The sequence below is a fragment of the Nestor notabilis genome, unplaced genomic scaffold, assembly GCF_000696875.1.
Source record: "Nestor notabilis isolate BGI_N333 unplaced genomic scaffold, ASM69687v1 scaffold15031, whole genome shotgun sequence".
NCBI classification, from domain to species: Eukaryota; Metazoa; Chordata; class Aves; order Psittaciformes; family Psittacidae; genus Nestor; species Nestor notabilis.
In genome coordinates this window covers 1-17,336 of record NW_009915845.1, presented here as the reverse complement: position 1 = coordinate 17,336, position 17,336 = coordinate 1, and the positions used below count along the sequence as shown (strand labels likewise).

At 52.1% G+C, this 17,336-nt stretch overlaps 1 protein-coding gene across 1 annotated transcript in view; it reads right to left on the bottom strand.

Annotated features, from left to right (window-relative positions):
- The window catches only part of MOGAT2 (monoacylglycerol O-acyltransferase 2), a 22,076-nt gene extending 10,289 nt beyond the window's left edge, over positions 1-11,787 (bottom strand). The window contains exons 1-2 of the mRNA XM_010024309.1: positions 11,694-11,787; positions 3,750-3,928 (exon numbers count right to left, since the gene is read on the bottom strand). Of these exons, the coding sequence (XP_010022611.1) occupies positions 3,750-3,928; positions 11,694-11,787 (273 nt within the window). The remainder of the gene's footprint in view (positions 1-3,749; positions 3,929-11,693) is intronic.
- Between the last annotated feature and the right edge of the window lie 5,549 nt (positions 11,788-17,336).

The window sequence follows — 17,336 nt, the reverse complement described above, 5'->3', positions numbered from 1 at the left end:
TTCCCCTGTTTCAGTTTGAACCCATCACCCCTTGTCCTGTCACTCCAGTCCCTGATGAAGGTCCCTCCCCAGCATCCTTGTAGCCCCCTTCAGACACTGAAGCTGCTCTGAGGTCTCCAGCAGCTTCTCTTCTCCAGGCTCAGCAGCCCCAGTGTTCTCAGCCTGTCTCCATACGGGAGCTGCTCCAGCCCCTGATCATCCTCGTGGTCTCCTCTGGCCTTGCTCCAACAGCTCCATGTCCTTCTGATGCTGAGGACCCCAGAACTGCACCAGTGCTGCAGGTGGGGTCCCATGAGAGTAGAGTAGAGGGACAGGATCCCCTCCTTCGACCTGCAAAGGATGGTGACTTCTGCCTGAGGACCACAGTAGAGATGGATCTTGTCAAGCTTATGCTTTTCCTATGTTACCCCTGTCCTCACCTTCTGCACATCCGTGGTGCTGCAGAGGTTAGCAGAGCACGTTGGCTGTCTGAGGGAGGCTGGTGCCAGTAAGTCTTACGGGAGGGGATGGGAAGGAGTGGTGAAGTTGTGCATTCTCATGGCCACGAGACAGAGAAGCTTGTTTTTACAGTAATGTTGGGTGTCTGCTTCCTAAGAAAGATGTGCTGATAAATCATCATGAAGGAACTGTGTGAATGGACATAAGGGGGTTGGAACTGGAGGAGCTTTAAGGTCCCTTCCAACCCAAACCAGTCTGGGATTCTGTGAAGCATCCAGGGGGATGAAGCAGAAATAACCTTCCCAGGCAATGCACTGGGCTTAACCTGGGATCTCACTGCTCTTTTCTCATCCCCCTTTTAAAACCACTCAAACTTACTCAGGTCTTTCCTGACCTTTTAGCTCCCAAACCCCTAATGAAAAGCCAACCATCCTACGGGGCACAAGCCAAGCAGCAAAGAGGTACTTGTGCAAGGCTGTTATCAGCAGAGGGTGCTCCTCACACGTCCTGTGCTCAGAGCCGGCACCATCCCATGGGCCAGACGCTGCAGCAATGTGCTAATTCACACCGAACGCATCCCTGGAAGAAGGATGCTCATCCCAACATCTCTTTGCTTCCATAAGAGCAAACACGCCCAGGGATCCCTTACAGGCAGCATTTAAAGCCACTTCCTAAAGTAAGCGAGCAGGCAGCAATTCCTGCTTTCAGTCACTGGTGCTTGACCAGGCTGAGTTTGCTGCTGGGATCTGGAGCATCAGGAGACACGTTTAGTCTTCCCTGAATGGCTGATTCTCCAGGGCTGAACAAACTCAATCTACACACAAAATACAGCCCAGGGAGGTAGGTGCCCACCTGGGTCCATGGCCCCAGATCCCACTCCCCTTGTGCCCTGTGCTGGCTGGGGCTTTGGGAAGTGGGGTTGTTCAGCTGGAGAAGAGAAGGCTCCTGAAGGGGACACCTTAGAGCAGCTCCAGGGCCTAAAGGGGCTCCAGGAGACCTGGAGAGGGGCTTTGGACAAGGGATGTAGGGACAGGCCAAGGGGAATGGCTTGAACCTGCCCGAGGGGAGACTGAGATGAGCTCTGAGGCAGAAGCTCTTCCCTGTGAGGGTGCTGAGGTGCTGGCACAGGGTGCCCAGAGAAGCTGTGGCTGCCCCATCCCTGGCAGTGTTCAAGGCCAGGTTGGACACAGGGGCTTGGAGCAACCTGCTCTAGTGGAAGGTGTCCCGGCCCTGGGCAGGGGTTGGAGCTGGAGGAGCTTTAAGGTTCTTTGCAACCCAAACCACTCTGAGATTTTATGAACTTAAAGTGGGGTTTTATTAGGGAAAAAAGCTGGCAGATGGGGGATATAACAGAGAATAAAACCAGGAATGCTCTGGGGATGTGGGGCAGGATTCGCATGGGCTAACCAGAGAGTTCCTAGTGACACGAGCAGGGAGCAGGGAGGTCTTCACCCTGTGTGGTTCACCTGGGGAACTCCGTGCTTCAGGATGCTGAGGATGCCAAATGTTTTTCCATGCTATAGGAGCAAATGCATTCAGAAAGGGCTGCTAAATCCTATATTCCGTCTTAGAAAGCATGGAAGACTGAGCAAATGTCTGTGGGAAAGAATATGAGGTGACAGCTTGGTTATAATACTCTTTTCATGATAGTTCAGGTTTCTGATGTCCTTTTGTGAAGGCTTCTCTGACTTCTCCCACACCAGCCATGGGGAAAGCTGCAGGGAACCTTCCCAGCCTTCAAACCCAGTAGCCACACTCCCTCTACTGGTCTTACTGGTGAAGGTCTTACCGGTCTTAGGGTCCTGCAGCCAGGAAGGGAAGGGCACACACACGCTGCACCCTGGGCTTCAGGAGGGGTTTCCATGTCCTCTCAAAGGGATGGGAGAAGAACTGTCGCTGGGCTGAGCTGGCAGCCAAGGTTTAGCAGAGAGGTTGGTTGGACACTGCCCAAGCAGCACCTTATGGCCACAGACAACGTACAGGGTATATATTGCATGTAATCATTGCAGCCACATGAAGAGCTCACGGGATTCTAGCATCTTCTAAGGCAAACTTGAGAATGGTTTGTTAGGAACCCATTTGTGTTTCCTATTGAATGTCAGGAAATATAACCTGCCCCTTCTAGTAAAAGTCCCCACAAGGTTTCCTGGGATGTGTTCCCAATCCTCCACACAGGATTATGATACACGTTTTGGGGGCTTTGCTTTGAAGCTTGCTTTAAGAAGCCTTTAAATCACAGAATCATAGAATCACAGAATCAACCAGGTTGGAAAAGCCCTTTAAGCTCATCCAGTCCAACCTTTATCCCAGCCCTGCCAAGGCCACCACTAACCCCTGGCACTGAGGCCTCGGCTCCACGGGCTGTGAACACTTGCAGGGACGGTGACTCCAGCCCTGCCCTGGGCAGCCTGTTCCAATGCCTGAGCACCCTCTGGGCAATGAATTTTTCCTCAGCTCCAGCTAAACCTGCCCTGGGGCAGCTTGAGGCCGGTTCCTCTTGTGCCATCCCTTGTTCCTTGGGAGCACAGACCAGCCCCCTCCTGTCAGGCACTTGCAGAGAGCGATCAGGTCCCCCCTGAGCCTTCTCTTCTCCACACTAAACCCCCCAGGTCCCTCAGCCCTTCCTCAAGTCACATTTAAAGTTAAGCTGAGAGGTTTACCATGAAATAACCCACTGCAGGTCCTCAGCATCGCTTTCTGCCGTGCCTTTGAGCAAAGAAACTCAATGGCAGACAGTTAAAGGATTTGATTGTGGAAATGGTGGTCTACTTTTTTACGAGGTCTTGCAGTAATCTGGGAGGGGGGAAGATGATAGAGTCATAGAATCATAGAATAGTTTGGGTTGGAAAGGACCTTAAGGTCATCCATCATCCAGTTCCATCCCCCTGCCATGGGCAGGGACATCTCACACCAGACCGGGTCACCCAAGGCTCTGTCCACCCTGGCCTTGAACACCTCCAGGGTTGGAGCATTCACAGGGATGGGGCAGCCACAGCTTCTCTGGGCACCCTGTGCCAGCGCCTCAGCACCCTCAGAGGGAAGAACTTCTGCTTTAGATCTAACCTGATCTTCCCCTGTTTCAGTTTGAACCCATCACCCCTTGTCCTGTCACTCCAGTCCCTGAAGAAGAGTCCCTCTGCTGCATCCTTGTAGCCCCCTTCAGATAACAGATAGAAAATGATGGATAGATGATCTTCAACCCTGACCTCCCAGGACCCCATGCCACAAGTCCTGGCTCCAGGCTGCTTCCAAACACCAAGGACAAAGATGGTCCTTATGGAATCAGATCTTATGGAATCAGTGGCACTTACCGTGATGGGGAAATAGTCCCTCATGTACCTCCAGACGATGCTGTTCCGGACGGCATGGATCCGCCTCCCACCTTTGCTGGGTTTATCCCTGTCTTTGAACCACCACACGGCATAGAGGACACAGAGCAGCCAAAAACGGGTGAAGAAGAGGGCGATGAAGGCAGCTGTGCAGCACTGTGCTGAGAGACAAGGCAGTAGTGAGGCGGCAGTTGGGTTACATGGACTTTGGGAGATGAATGATCATGGAATCCCAGACTTGTTTGGGTTGAAGGGACCTTAAAGCTCCTCCAGTTCCAACCCCTGCCCCGGGCAGGGACACCTTCCACTGGAGCAGGTTGCTCCAAGCCCCTGTGTCCAACCTGGCCTTGAGCACTGCCAGGGATGGGGCAGCCACAGCTTCTCTGGGCACCCTGTGCCAGCGCCTCAGCACCCTCACAGGGAACAGCTTCTGCATTAGATCCAACTTGAACTTCTCATGTTTCAGTTTGAACCCATCACCCCTTGTCCTGTCACTCCAGTCCCTGATGAAGAGTCCCTCTCCAATGATGTATTTGGAAGGACTCTGCTTGGTCCTGGGATGGAGCCCGTCACTGGGCTTGCTGCTAAACCACTTGATCAGTGTGAAGGCACCTTCATGCAGAGATGGCTTCTTTCCTATCTGTACCCTCAAGAGGAACCAAGCACTTGCAGTAACCATCTGTTTCTCCAATCCCAGCATTTCCCCCTTGCCCTACAATATCCTCAATTGTCTGTGTGGGTCTGAGCTTTTCTCTGGACTCAGTCTGATCTCTGCAGTGACAATGTCCCTGTTTTACCCCAAACCTCTTGTTAATACTCTCTGATGACACTTGGCACCTTGCGGTGGCAGCAGAACAGGGCACTGTGCCCTGTCAGTACAGTCCCCAACAGCTTTATCCTGAGCTAATGAGTCACCGTTTTAACTGTCCTTGAGTTTTAATGTTTTATCTGCCCATAGATAAGATTTTACTCGTTATTGAGTTATTTCTTATTGATTTTGGACCTTTTCCTCCACTTCTTGGGTTCATTCTCAGCTCTAATCCTGGCCTCTAGAGGGTTTTCAGCCCTTTCAGCTCTGTGTCATCACTGATTTTAGAAGAATGCTTCATTTCATTCCTTAAGACATTAATGACTTGGGACCTTCCCAAGTCATTAAAGACTTTTCTGAGCTGATTCCAGTCAGTGCTCAGCTTTCCCTCTACCTTCCATCTCCTTCCAGCCCTGTTTTGGCATGGGAACAAGAGAAGCAAAGCGTGTGCAAACAGGAATCCCTTGGTGCATCAAATCCCACCCAAGGCTGCAGGGACTGGGAAGTGCTGCTGGCCACCCACTGCCTACCTGGTAAAGTGAATGACCTAAAGAGAGCATGGGAAGAGCTGCGTCCTCTGCATCTGCTCCTCTGGAAACCTTGGTGCTGTCTGGGAAGGGGGAAACTGAGCTAAAATATCCCACTGATCCAAGCCCTTTGCCTTCCCCAGCTCATGGGTTACATTATGTGTGGTGGGTTATATACAATGATCTTCTCTGAGTCTTCATCACAGATCCAGCAGCCGGGGCTGAAGAACATGAGTACGGGGATGCCTTGTTCATCTTCAGCTTTAGCTGTGGGGCAGATGTGGATCCATCCATGCCCTTATCTGAGACATGGTTTCATCTTTGGGAGCAACTGGCACTTGCCCTCTCCAGCTCATCTCAGCTGAGGCCTCTCAGGGAAAAGGTCTGTGATGCTCTCATGTAAGATCTCCTTGTACCTCCTGTTTCCTTAGGGATAAATTAGTAGGTCTGGATTGTAGCCTTGGTTTTGTGATAAGTCCCCCTGATCCCAGACCTCTGCATATAAAAATAAATCCCTGCCCCTTTCTAAAACCCTGGCATGATCATATCACAGAATCCCAGAGTGGTTTGGGGTGGAAGAGACCTTAAAGCTCATCCAGTCCCAACACCCTGCCCCGGGCAGGGACACCTTCCACTAGAGCAGGTTGCTCCAAGCCCCTGTGTCCAACCTGGCCTTGAACACTGCCAGGGATGGGGCAGCCACAGCTTCTCTGGGCACCCTGTGCCAGCGCCTCAGCACCCTCACAGGGAAGAGCTTCTGCCTCAGAGCTCATCTCAGTCTCCCCTCTGGCAGGTTCAAGCCATTCCCCTTGTCCTGTCCCTCCATCCCTTGTCCAAAGCCCCTCTCCAGGTTTCCTGCAGCCCCTTTAGGCCCTGGAGCTGCTCTAAGTTCTTCCCATAACCTTAAATCTCCTTAAAGCTGAAGTGGGATCTGATGTCCTCATCTAGGTAGAGACACTGCCTTGGTCAGCACCAATAAAGTGCACGGGGAATCAGTGCAACAGAGCAACAGGTCCAATCCCCAGTGCACCTCCGGGTCAGAACAAACCACTGCTCATACCTGGCACCAGTCCTTTCAGATTCCATAGACGCCATCCTTACAACTCTTGAAGTAAATAGCACAGAGCATGAAGCCAGGCTCCGGGCTCCACACAACACATGAGCTCTGCCTGAGGAACAGCACAGAGGTTGCAGTCTCATTGCACATGGAGCCGGGTCATCAGCTCTGCTGCACGAGTGGGCAATGCCCAATTCCCTCTTTACGGTACCGTGCAGAGCCCAAAGAGCACTCTGCAGAGTGAAGCACTTGTCACCCAAGTGAGGCTTTACCTTGTGATGATGGAATTATTCATTTCTCCCTCAATTTGCAATTCAACTTTTGTCTTATTTCAGGGCAGAATTTGCGCACAGAGACCTTTGCTCAATATTCACTTTATTTTGCTTTCTGTGCTTATAGAACACTACAAGGATGCTGGAGAGGGACCTTCATCAGGGACTGGAGTGACAGGACAAGGGGTGATGGGTTCAAACTGAAACAGGGGAAGTTCAGGTTGGATCTGAGGCAGAAGCTCTTCCCTGTGAGGGTGCTGAGGCGCTGGCACAGGGTGCCCAGAGAAGCTGTGGCTGCCCCATCCCTGGCAGTGTTCAAGGCCAGGTTGGACACAGGGGCTTGGAGCAACCTGCTCTAGTGGAAGGTGTCCCTGCCCGGGGCAGGGGTTGGAGCTGGAGGAGCTTTAAGGTCCCTCCAACCCAAACCATTGTGTGATTCTATGTTCCCATGATCGCTGCTTTCTTCCCTTTGAGAGTAACCCCAAGAGGAGAATGAGGAATGAGGAGGGTCTCTTTCCTGTGCCCCCCTGGCTGGGGACCATTCAGAGCTGCCTGGATGAGCGCCACAGTTCTGCAGCATCTGCTTTCCTGCAAGCAACTTGTCATCTTCTGGGCTGGCTGCCAGGCAAGCACTTGAGGAGGTATCTTGAGCACAGCATTAGGCTCCTGGCCAGGGAACCTCAGCAGACGTTTCCCTCCTGGGGGCAAAGCCCAGCCTGTGTGCCCACAAGTGCTGCTGGATCTCGGAAATGACACTGGAGGAGACGACAGCCTGTGTCAGGATGGGGATGGAAGAAACCTGCAAGTCATTCCGTACAAACCCATTCTTGAAGGCCATCAGCTGCCAGGGCTCTGCAGAGCCAGACAGACCCTCCAGCCTGGTAGCAGAGAACGGTTGGGGTTGGAAGGGCTTTTAAAGATCCTTCAGTTCCAACCCCAGTTTGGGCTTGGGAGCAAACTTTCTGGTGAGGATCAGGACATTAGGCACACAAATGCCATGAGATGTGGTTATAACATGGCTCTGCCTCACTGCCTTTACAGTATTCCTGAGGGGAAAGGAAGGAAGAATAACCTTTACAGTTCAGTCACAGCATCAGGACAATGTCCAACTTCCACTTTTCTGCCCCTGTTATCATAGAATTATAGACTCAGAGAATGGTTTGGGTTGGAAAGGACCTTGAGATCATCTAGTTCCAACTCTCTGCCATGGAAGTGTTCAAGGCCAGGTTGGACACAGGGGCTTGGAGCAACCTGCTCTAGTGGAAGGTGTCCCTGCCCGGGGCAGGGGTTGGAGCTGGAGGAGCTTTAAGGTCCCTTCAACACAAACTAGTTTGGGATCCTATGATTCTACATATATGCCACGAGCTCCAAGTGAGCCACAGGCTACAAGTTTCACTGAAGACTTCCCTGGCCAAATCCAAGCAGGGATCATGTCTCATCCAAGTGCTGCTGGGCCCAGCATTGCTGCTAACCCAGCAGTTGCTCATTCATCCTGAAACAGGGAAACAGCAGCCTATGGAAAGAGCTATTTTGGCGTCGCAGGAGCCTCAGAGTGAGTTAGGTTCTTACTGCAGTTGTCAGGAGGGTTCCCAAGAGGCACATTGCTGAGGTCCCCAGTACCAGCCCTTCAGTGCCAGCCCGCTCAGCTGCCCTGAGCTATGGACTATGCTCCGCTCTCGGGGGGGACTGAGGCTCACGCTGGCTCCATGTGCCCTTTGAGCCAACCCTGCTGATTGGAAGGGTTCAAAGGCTTGGTGCTGTTCACTGCAGCTGCAGAGGCCACATGCACACGTCTGCTGCCCCTGCGCTGGGTTTGTGTGCATGGGTCCAGCCCTACACTACTGCTTCTGCTTGGTGTGTCTGGATGGATGCTCTTCCCCAGGTCCATAGAGAGCAGGGATGAGAGGCAGTGGGAAGTGCAGGAGGTTTGGGCACCCGCTGCTGATTTCAGTGCCCTGCAGAGTCATAGAATCCAGCCTGGTTTGGGATGAAGGGAACTTAAAGCTCCTCCAGCTCCAACCCCTGCCCCGGGCAGGGACACCTTCCACTAGAGCAGGTTGCTCCAAGCCCCTGTGTCCAACCTGGCCTTGAACACTGCCAGGGATGGGGCAGCCACAGCTTCTCTGGGCACCCTGTGCCAGCGCCTCAGCACCCTCCCAGGGAAGAGCTTCTGCCTCAGAGCTCATCTCAATCTCCCCTCTGGCAGGTTCAAGCCATTCCCCTTGTCCTGTCCCTCCATCCCTTGTCCAAAGCCCCTCTCCAGGTTTCCTGGAGCCCCTTTAGGCCCTGGAAGCCTCGAAGGTGCCAGAAGCCTGGTTGCACTGCATTAGGAGGGGGCACTGGTTAGTACTGAGGTCCTGCAGTGGGAAGGCAATGAGGTCCCCACGTCAAGCCCTACATCCCATCCTTGCACTGTGCATTCACCTCCCATCAGCTGCCAGCATCTAAAGCAAACGTCTCCTTTAGCCTCCATGCTCTTTACTAGGAGCATCCTGGAGGAAACCAGCCACAGGGACAATGCCTGTTGTGAGCTGCTGCTCCCCGCCAGCACCGGGGTCAAGCTGCTCCATTCACCCAGTTCCCTGTGGACAATGAATGAGCCCCTTGCTTGGCTTCTCGGGGGGCTGCATTAGCACAACCATAGCAACAGCAGCCTGCAAGCAGTGCTGCAGGGATCCCCAGCCAAAGGGCTGTGCTAAGCTCTGCCTCCGCTTAAACGTGTGTTTTCGGGAGCCCTTTTCTAGCAGCAGATGCCACAAGCCTGTCTCAGGATCAAGGAGAAGCCAGAGGCCAAATCCAGCCCATGGAAGGTTTGATCTCTGTGCCTGAGGGTTTTAACATGGGGGATTTGGCAGCTCATGGGATGACATTAAGGGTATCCCATAGGATGAAGCTTTTGCTGTTGTTAAACTGGGAGCTTTTGGGTGGAAAGCTCCAGGCTTAAAGAAATTTAGTGAAATGCATCAAAGCAGCTGGAATCGCTCGGTAAGGGTTGGTTATCACATCTCTAATGCCTTTCTTACAGCATGTCTTAACTGCTTTGGTTCCAGTATCACCAAAAAACACCCAAAATCAAAGTAAAGCTGTTCCAGGGATAGACAGTAACGTCTGGAAGTGCAGCCACGGAGGAGCTGTGGGTCTGGGTCTCATCCTCATTCAGAGCAAGCTGCATTTCCCTGCAGGAGACAGAGCCTGTGTTTCAGGCAGCTCCATGTTACCTCCTGAGCATTTCCAGGCTTTCTGCTGGCTCCGGAAGTCATTTCCATCACTGAAAACTCAAGTGCCAGCTTGTTCCCGACACCAAGAAGGGAAAAACCTGATGTCCAAGGTGTTTCACTGGAAAACACTGTTAAAGCTCTGTAAGCCCCAGCTGCATCCCTGCTGGTAATGGGGATGTGCTGCTGCCTCCCTTGCTAACACTGCAGCCACATCTCCACCACATCCCATCCCATCCAATCCAAGCACCGTGGAAGGAGATCTGGGTGCAGGGGCAGAGAGGGAGCTCCAGAGCACCCCAAAATGTCCCAGTCTGGTGAGGTGGAACCACGGCTGCGTGGCTTGGGCCAGATCTCACCTGCACTGTTGACAGCACCCGTGTCTCTTACTGCAAGGTGGTCTCTGGAGGGCAGGGGATGGTTGGTCACAGCAGGGATCTCTTCTGCACTAGAAGAGCCCCAGGGTTTACAATGCAAGGCCAGGATGGCACCAAGTGCCCTGCTCTTTGCCAATGCCATAACTGTGCTTTGGAGTGGCTCAGCTGGCTGTATCGCTGCTGCAGCACTGGGATTTCCTCCCCATCCAGAGAGGGATGTTGTCCACCTTGTCCCCAAGGGGACACACGGGTCACACCTCTCCAAAGCAACTTGGCAGAGCCATAGGAAGCTCTTCCCCGTGAGGGTGCTGAGGCGCTGGCACAGGGTGCCCAGAGAAGCTGTGGCTGCCCCATCCCTGGCAGTGTTCAAGGGCAGGTTGGACACAGGGGCTTGGAGCAACCTGCTCTAGTGGAAGGTGTCCCTGCCCGGGGCAGGGGTTGGAGCTGGAGGAGCTTTAAGGTCCCTTCAACCCAAACCAGGCTGGGATTGTATCTTGCTGACCCAGTGGGTGAACAGCACTATTGTTAATTCTCTTCCAGCAGTGGTCCCCAGCCTCTTCCATTGCCCAAACTGTGCCAACGTAGAATCATAGAATCATAGGTAGTTTGGAAGATCATTACTTAGCATGGGTTAAACCTATGCCAAGACCCATCCAAAGAGGTCCACCACCTGGACCAGCATGCCCAGTGCTCCAGTCCATCGGTTACTGGTGTAGAGGTGGCCATTCAGTTTGTAGCAGACTTTGGATGCAGCCATCTCAGAAAGTTATGGAGGCTCTGAAGCAGGGTCTGTGTCTTCTTTGCAGGTATTTGGTTTGGACCCATACACAAAGATCTGCTGCCTCTGTATTGGGAGAGTCAACAACTATCCAGCCAAGGTAAAGAAGCAGCTTTACACAGATCCCAGATGAAGTTAAGTATTTACATGACAATGGGAAACTCTGGGATGTGACCTTCCAGCTCAGCTCCTGATGGGCTGTGGATGGCCCCAGACAGTTGGTACTCTGATAACCTACCTCTGGGTGTCTCATCTCCTTATTTCCCAGTGCATCCTGTCCAAACCTGCCTGTCTCTCCTCTCTATTAGCACCACACAGAAGTCTGTGTGGGTCCCAGTTTTCCCTTTTTGGGGTGTGCGGGGACATGTGTATAAAGCAAAGTGTCTGTTCCCAGGGTTGAAAGCAGAGTCCTCCACGCTCCTCCCATTGTCCCACCCTCAAGCATGGGAATGCCATTGCTGAGGACTGACCCTGAGCAGGGCAGCACCTTACACCAGGAAAACTGAACTTAAAGAGCAGGAGAAGCTGGAACTACATGGGTTTAGCTGCTGTGTAAGACACGTAGGTGTTCCTATGGGAAGCCGTGTACTTCCCTAGTGCCGCTGTGCTCAGAAACAACAAAACCACCCAGAAAAGGGGGAAAAGAAGAACGACATTAGTGAGAACAAGCCTCCCACCCTGCTCTGACACAGTGAGGCAGAAACAATGTGTGAGTGCAGTGTCTGTGCTAATCTCTTGTCCTGGGATTCACTGCAGGCTCCAGAAGATGCCTTTAATGCCACTTTCCTTCCGTACCAGACCTTTGCACCCATGTCTACCTGGGGCTGGGGAGAGGAGATTAAGGTAAAAGCTATTCTGGCTCCTCAAAGGAGGAGAAGGAGATTTCTCTTACCTAGAGCTAGGAAGCTGAAGACCCACTGAACCACCGATGCTGTCTGAAGCCTCCTCCGCAGTGGCACGGAGAGGGGAGCAAACTCAATCTTCATCTTGGGCTCTGCACCCGCGTCTCAGAAGGAGAAGAAAGCTCCACAGTTGGTGAATGCAAAGTGCAAAGTCAATATTTACCCAGCCTTACAGGAGAGGGGATTGGGCAATGTACAGTGCTGGTGGTGGTGGCTGCCCGTAGCCACTCTCCTGTATGGGGAGGAGAAGGACGTTGCCGGGAGGTGTAACCCGCTTTATGCCAATGTGGTTAGATGGTGAGGAGCTCCTGCTTTTACCACCCAAACCTGGGAAATAAACTCCTTTTGGGACCCAATTTTGCCTTCAAATGTCCAAATTCTGCAATATTGGGATGTTCACAGAGAGGATGAGGAATTTAGAGCAAGTGCAGAGGAGGCCACAAGGATGCTCAGGGGCTGCAGCACCTCCCGTATGGAGACAGGCTGAGAACATTGGGGCTGTTGAGCCTGGAGAAGAGAAGCTGCTGGAGACCTCAGAGAAGCTTCCCGTGTCTGAAGGGGGCTACAAGGATGCTGGAGATGGGACCTTCATCAGGGACTGGAGTGACAGGACAAGGGGTGATGGGTTCAATCTGAAACAGGGGAAGTTCAGGTTGGAGATAAAGAAGTTCTTCCCTGTGAGGGTGCTGAGGCGCTGGCACAGGGTGCCCAGAGAAGCTGTGGCTGCCCCATCCCTGGCAGTGTTCAAGGGCAGGTTGGACACAGGGGCTTGGAGCAACCTGCTCTAGTGGAAGGTGTCCCTGCCCGGGGCAGGGGTTGGAACTGGAGGAGCTTTAAGCTCCCTTCAACACAAACCACTCTGGGATTCTATGATCTGTGCGGCTGAGCCAGGCTTCCTTTTCTCCATTCCCTTACAAACCACACCGTGCACGGCACGAAGGGACAAGCACGGGCAGTTTAAGTGTATTTGCAAGTGATACGGGGTGGGTGGATTTCAATCTCAGCCAAGGAGGTGGGGAAACAATACAAGGGGGTTTCACTGAGGACAGGGACACATGAGCAACCTCATGCCTCTGCCATGACATGATGGATGGATGGATGGATGGAGAGATGGATGGATGGAGGGATGGATGGAGGGATGGATGGATGGATGGATGGAGGGATGGGGCAGACAAGTATCCATGTGCATCCTTGCACACATTTATGTGGTGGATGAAGAAGGGAATACTACCTCCCTTTTGCATTCCTCCCCCTAACCGCAGTCTGAGCCTCTGCCGAGGCACATACAAAGAGCTGTGATTTATTGAATGGAAAAGCTGTAATCCAGAAATTTAGGGGGAAATTTCTCATGGAACAGAGAAGCTGCTCAGGTAAACACAGAAACCATCTTGTGCGAGGCCTGAGAAAACCAAGGGTCTGCTGGTAACCAGGATACAGCAGAACGCTGCTGGCAGGCTGAACTGAACAATAAGCCCACTCCTAGAGCACCGTCACGCATACAAAGGCATCACTCAGTGGTCCAAGGGGCATTTCAAATTCCCGGCCTCCCCCCCCACCAGGAATTACAGAACAAAACGGAACACAACCCTTGGCAAAAGCAAAGCAGAGGTGTTAGGTGAGAAACAGCCCCTTCTTTTTGTCAGGCTATGAGGAGTTCACATCAGCTCGACTCCACTTCCGGAGTCGCTACAAACAAGGGGCTCTGGTGAAACCCCAAAGGATCTCTTCCTAAAGACACCGGTTGCTTTAACTGAGCTGAAAGTGGCTTAAGTTTTGCTTGAATCTCTTCCTGTCCTTTGTTTTCTGCTGCAAACATCAGGACCCCTCTGCTCTGAAAGCAAAGAGGCTTTTAACTCTTTCAGCTCTGATGCTTGGAAGTGAGATGTTTCCTATAACCAGCAATGGTGGGGGAAGATGTGCAGGACCAGAGCTCCTGATCTTCCTCGGATGTGCAATTCCCAGCACAGCCAGGAGGGTCCAAGGAAGGGAATGTCCTTGCAGGAGCATCCCTGGTCCAGAGGTGATGCTTCAAGGTGTTTTCCATCCTGAAGTCCTGGTTGGTACCTAGCCATGCCAGGGAGCTCTTCTGGGTTTAGCTAGTCTAAATGGTCATACCTGAGCTCTGGGGGCTCTGGCCCAGTTTAGCATCTCAGACAACAGCCAGGCCTCGGACAGGCACTCATTTGTGTGTGAGACATCTCTGAAGGTCTCACCTTGCTCTTTGCCAGTCACATTGTCCTGCTCTGCTCCTTTCCTCTTGCTTCCTCCTCCTGTCACTGTCCACATTGTGGCAGGGGAACTGCAGATGTGGGTGACAGTTAAAAAGGTACATCCATCAGCTCTGGCACTGATTTGCGGATAGGTCCTGATCTCATCGTCATCAACCCCATCTTTACTAAAGGGTGTTGCTACCGTTGGAGCACCCTTCTCAACTCAGTAGTCAAGGGATCATCTTAGGGGAAGGCAATAGAACCAAACCTCCAAAACAACCTTGTGGTGGAACTAGGCTGGTATAAACCCCATCAAGGCAAAATAGGAAGAAGGAGTTTAGCTTTACAGTGACTTCACATGGGTCTAGGCTGGAAATGGGGAGGTGAAGAGTCATCCTGCTGTGTGTGTGGGCACCACCACACCTTGCAGTGTACTCGTAGAAAGCAGCCATGCGACGGAATAACCTTACATCACCTCTGTCCTTGTAATATCCCAATCCCCATTTTCCCTGATCTGAGGGAAGTGATTATATGGGATGAGAAGGGTTTCTTCTGGGAAGTGAGAAGATACAGATTTATTCCCAGGCTTTCTGTGGACCTGTCAGCAAGTCCCTGTCTGGACATGGGTGATGATTTGCTATTTGAGAGCAATGATAACAGTGGAGAAAACCTCACTTAGAGGAACCTCTCCACGGCAGGACCTACCCACCAAAAGGCCCATCCACCTTCTCCTGGTCACTTACATTTTCCTTCTCTGCTTCTCTTTGCTCACTTGGGTTTCAGCTGTGGATAGGGCTAGGGAGGATGGTCCCCAGGGCAGCGTCAGAAACAGACCATAGAACCCTGGAATCCCAGCTTGAGGGGACCTCGAGGATCATCTGCTCCAACCTTTCCAGGCAAAGCATGACCTACACTAGGTGCCCAGCACCCTGTGCAGCCCAAGCTTAACTGTGTCCAGTAGATCATCACTGAGCTGTGACTGCAGGAATGGCAGGGACCCCTGGGACCATCTAGCACTGATCACTACCAATCCCTACAATCCCATGGTAGCACCTCATGGGAGGTATTGCTGCTGTTTATTTACCCCCATTGATAATTCTCACCTCCATGGCTTTTAAACCTCATTATTTTTGATTTTCTCACCATTTCTCCTTATTTCCTAGCAGCCACTCAAACACATGTGGCCCCTGATACAGCTCCAGCTCCGTCCTCCTTGGCTTTTCCCTTCGCTGGTATTTATAGTCATTTATCCAATCTCCTTTGCTTGCATTTAGCCTGGGAACATTAAGGTCCTTTAATCCCTCAATAGATTGCTCTCTGTAATCCCTTTATCACTGGCCTTCGGACTCGGCTGATCAATGTCCATCTCCGAGCACGAGCAGGAACCCATAAAGCCCTGAGTCACCCAGCTCTTGGCTTCCACAAGTCACTGAGCTCTGCAAGTCAGCACGGTGGGATGTGCCCATGAGACTTCAGGAGTGGACCAGGATGCACACGGAGCAGGGCTAAGAAAGCCTGACAGGGAGGACCTGAAGGGACCATCAAGGGGCAATGCAGTGGCATGTACAGGAGGCCAGGACTATGCGTAGCTGTCCTGCTTTCCCTGCTAGAAGCAGCTGGTTGTGGCTCCCTGATGAGCCCCTTGTTGAAGTCCCACCACATGTAGACCCTACAGGACTTGATGCCCCAGCAGAAGAGCCGTAAGCTCTCTCCAAATTACTCCTCCTCATTTCTAATCATAGATAACCCACTTTTTTCCCCCTAAAGCTTATCAGTTATTCATAGAATCATAGAACCATAGAGTTACAGACTGGTTTGGGCTGAAGGGACCTTGAAACTCATCTAGTTCCAACCCCTGCCACGGGCAGGGGCACCTTCCATTAGACCAGGTTGTTCCAGGTTGCTTCCTCCCCTATAAGGTCTTGCACTGAGCGTTACCACTCTGTTCCTACATCACCATAACAATATTTCCTGCAACAATTGGTGGTTACATCTGTACAAGGCATTGGGGAGAACATGCAATGACAGCACGTGGTGAGATGTCAGCTGATGGTCCGAGAAAACAAGCTGATCCCTCTTTGTCATCAGATCCAGCAGAGAAAGACATAAATCTGGGCAAGCTTTTAGGCTGGCAGCATCAGTTCTCATCTAGCTGGTGGGCATGCTCTTCATGCAGTCATGAAATGCAGGAGATACCACAAAATCTGCCCCAGGGTGGTGTCCAGCAGCTGAAGTTTGACTGCAAAGCATCCGGCCACATCTGAGGATGTCACAAGGAGATTCACCAGGTCCCCTTTTAATCAACTCCTGAAACATCCTGGTTATCGTTGCAGGGAGCTATTCCAGATCCCATGGAACTTGGAACCACTGCCTGGAGGTGTGCCCAGAGTCAGTGCTGATTTTGGGTGCTGCAGTATATCACTTGCTCTGGTTTGCACCCCACCATGAACCTTTTGGGCAGGGCTGTGCCAGGGGCAGCTTGAGGCCGGTTCCTCTTGTGCCATCCCTTGTTCCTTGGGAGCAGAGACCAGCCCCCTCCTGGCTCCATCCTCCTGTCAGGCAGTTGCAGAGAGCGATCAGGTCCCCCCTGAGCCTTCTCTTCTCCACACTAAACCCCCAGGTCCCTCAGCCCTTCCTCATGACTTCAGACCCTTCACCATGCAGCATCGTGCTCGGATACAGCCTTTCCCAGAAGAGGCTGGAGAAGGAGGAAGCTGTTCCTGCTTTCCACCATGGTGGTTATTTGAACACTTGTATTCATTCCCCTCCCATCCTCTCTCAGCAGTTTGCAGCCAGCGAAACAATTCCGCTGATGGGAACTGATGGATTTCACTTGTCTTCACTTTTCCGTAGCCAGTTCCTGCAGGTGAACAAGCCTCAGGATCTATATATCACCCGATATCAACACTCAGCAATGTACCTCCCATTCCGCAGCTCCCAGCTCCATCCAGGTCTGCAATGAGGAGGCTCCTGACGCTGCAAAACCTCCCGGAGCAGCTTCATCCGTGGCCTTTCTTATCAAAAATATCTATTAAAGCATGAAATAGGGGAAAACCAAAGAAATAAAGTAATAAACCTTTAATAATGCATCAAATAACACGTGTGTGTGTGTGTGGCTTTATCCCCAAAACACGTGTGTTTCTGTGCCTTTATCCCTAGAAACCCCATAGGGAGGGGAAATGGGCTCAGCAGGGTGACACTGCAACTGCTCACTGAAGGTGTGCATGTGTGTCAGTGCACACACGTGTGCACATGTGTGTGCTTTAGGGGGTGTCTTTGTGTGTGTATGTATGTCTGTGCACATGTATGTGTGTGCAAATAGCTGCACGCATGTGTGTATGTGCGCATGGAACAATGCGTGCATGTGCATGTGTGCACACGTGTGCGTATATCTGTGCATGGCAGGGGTTGGAACTGGATGAG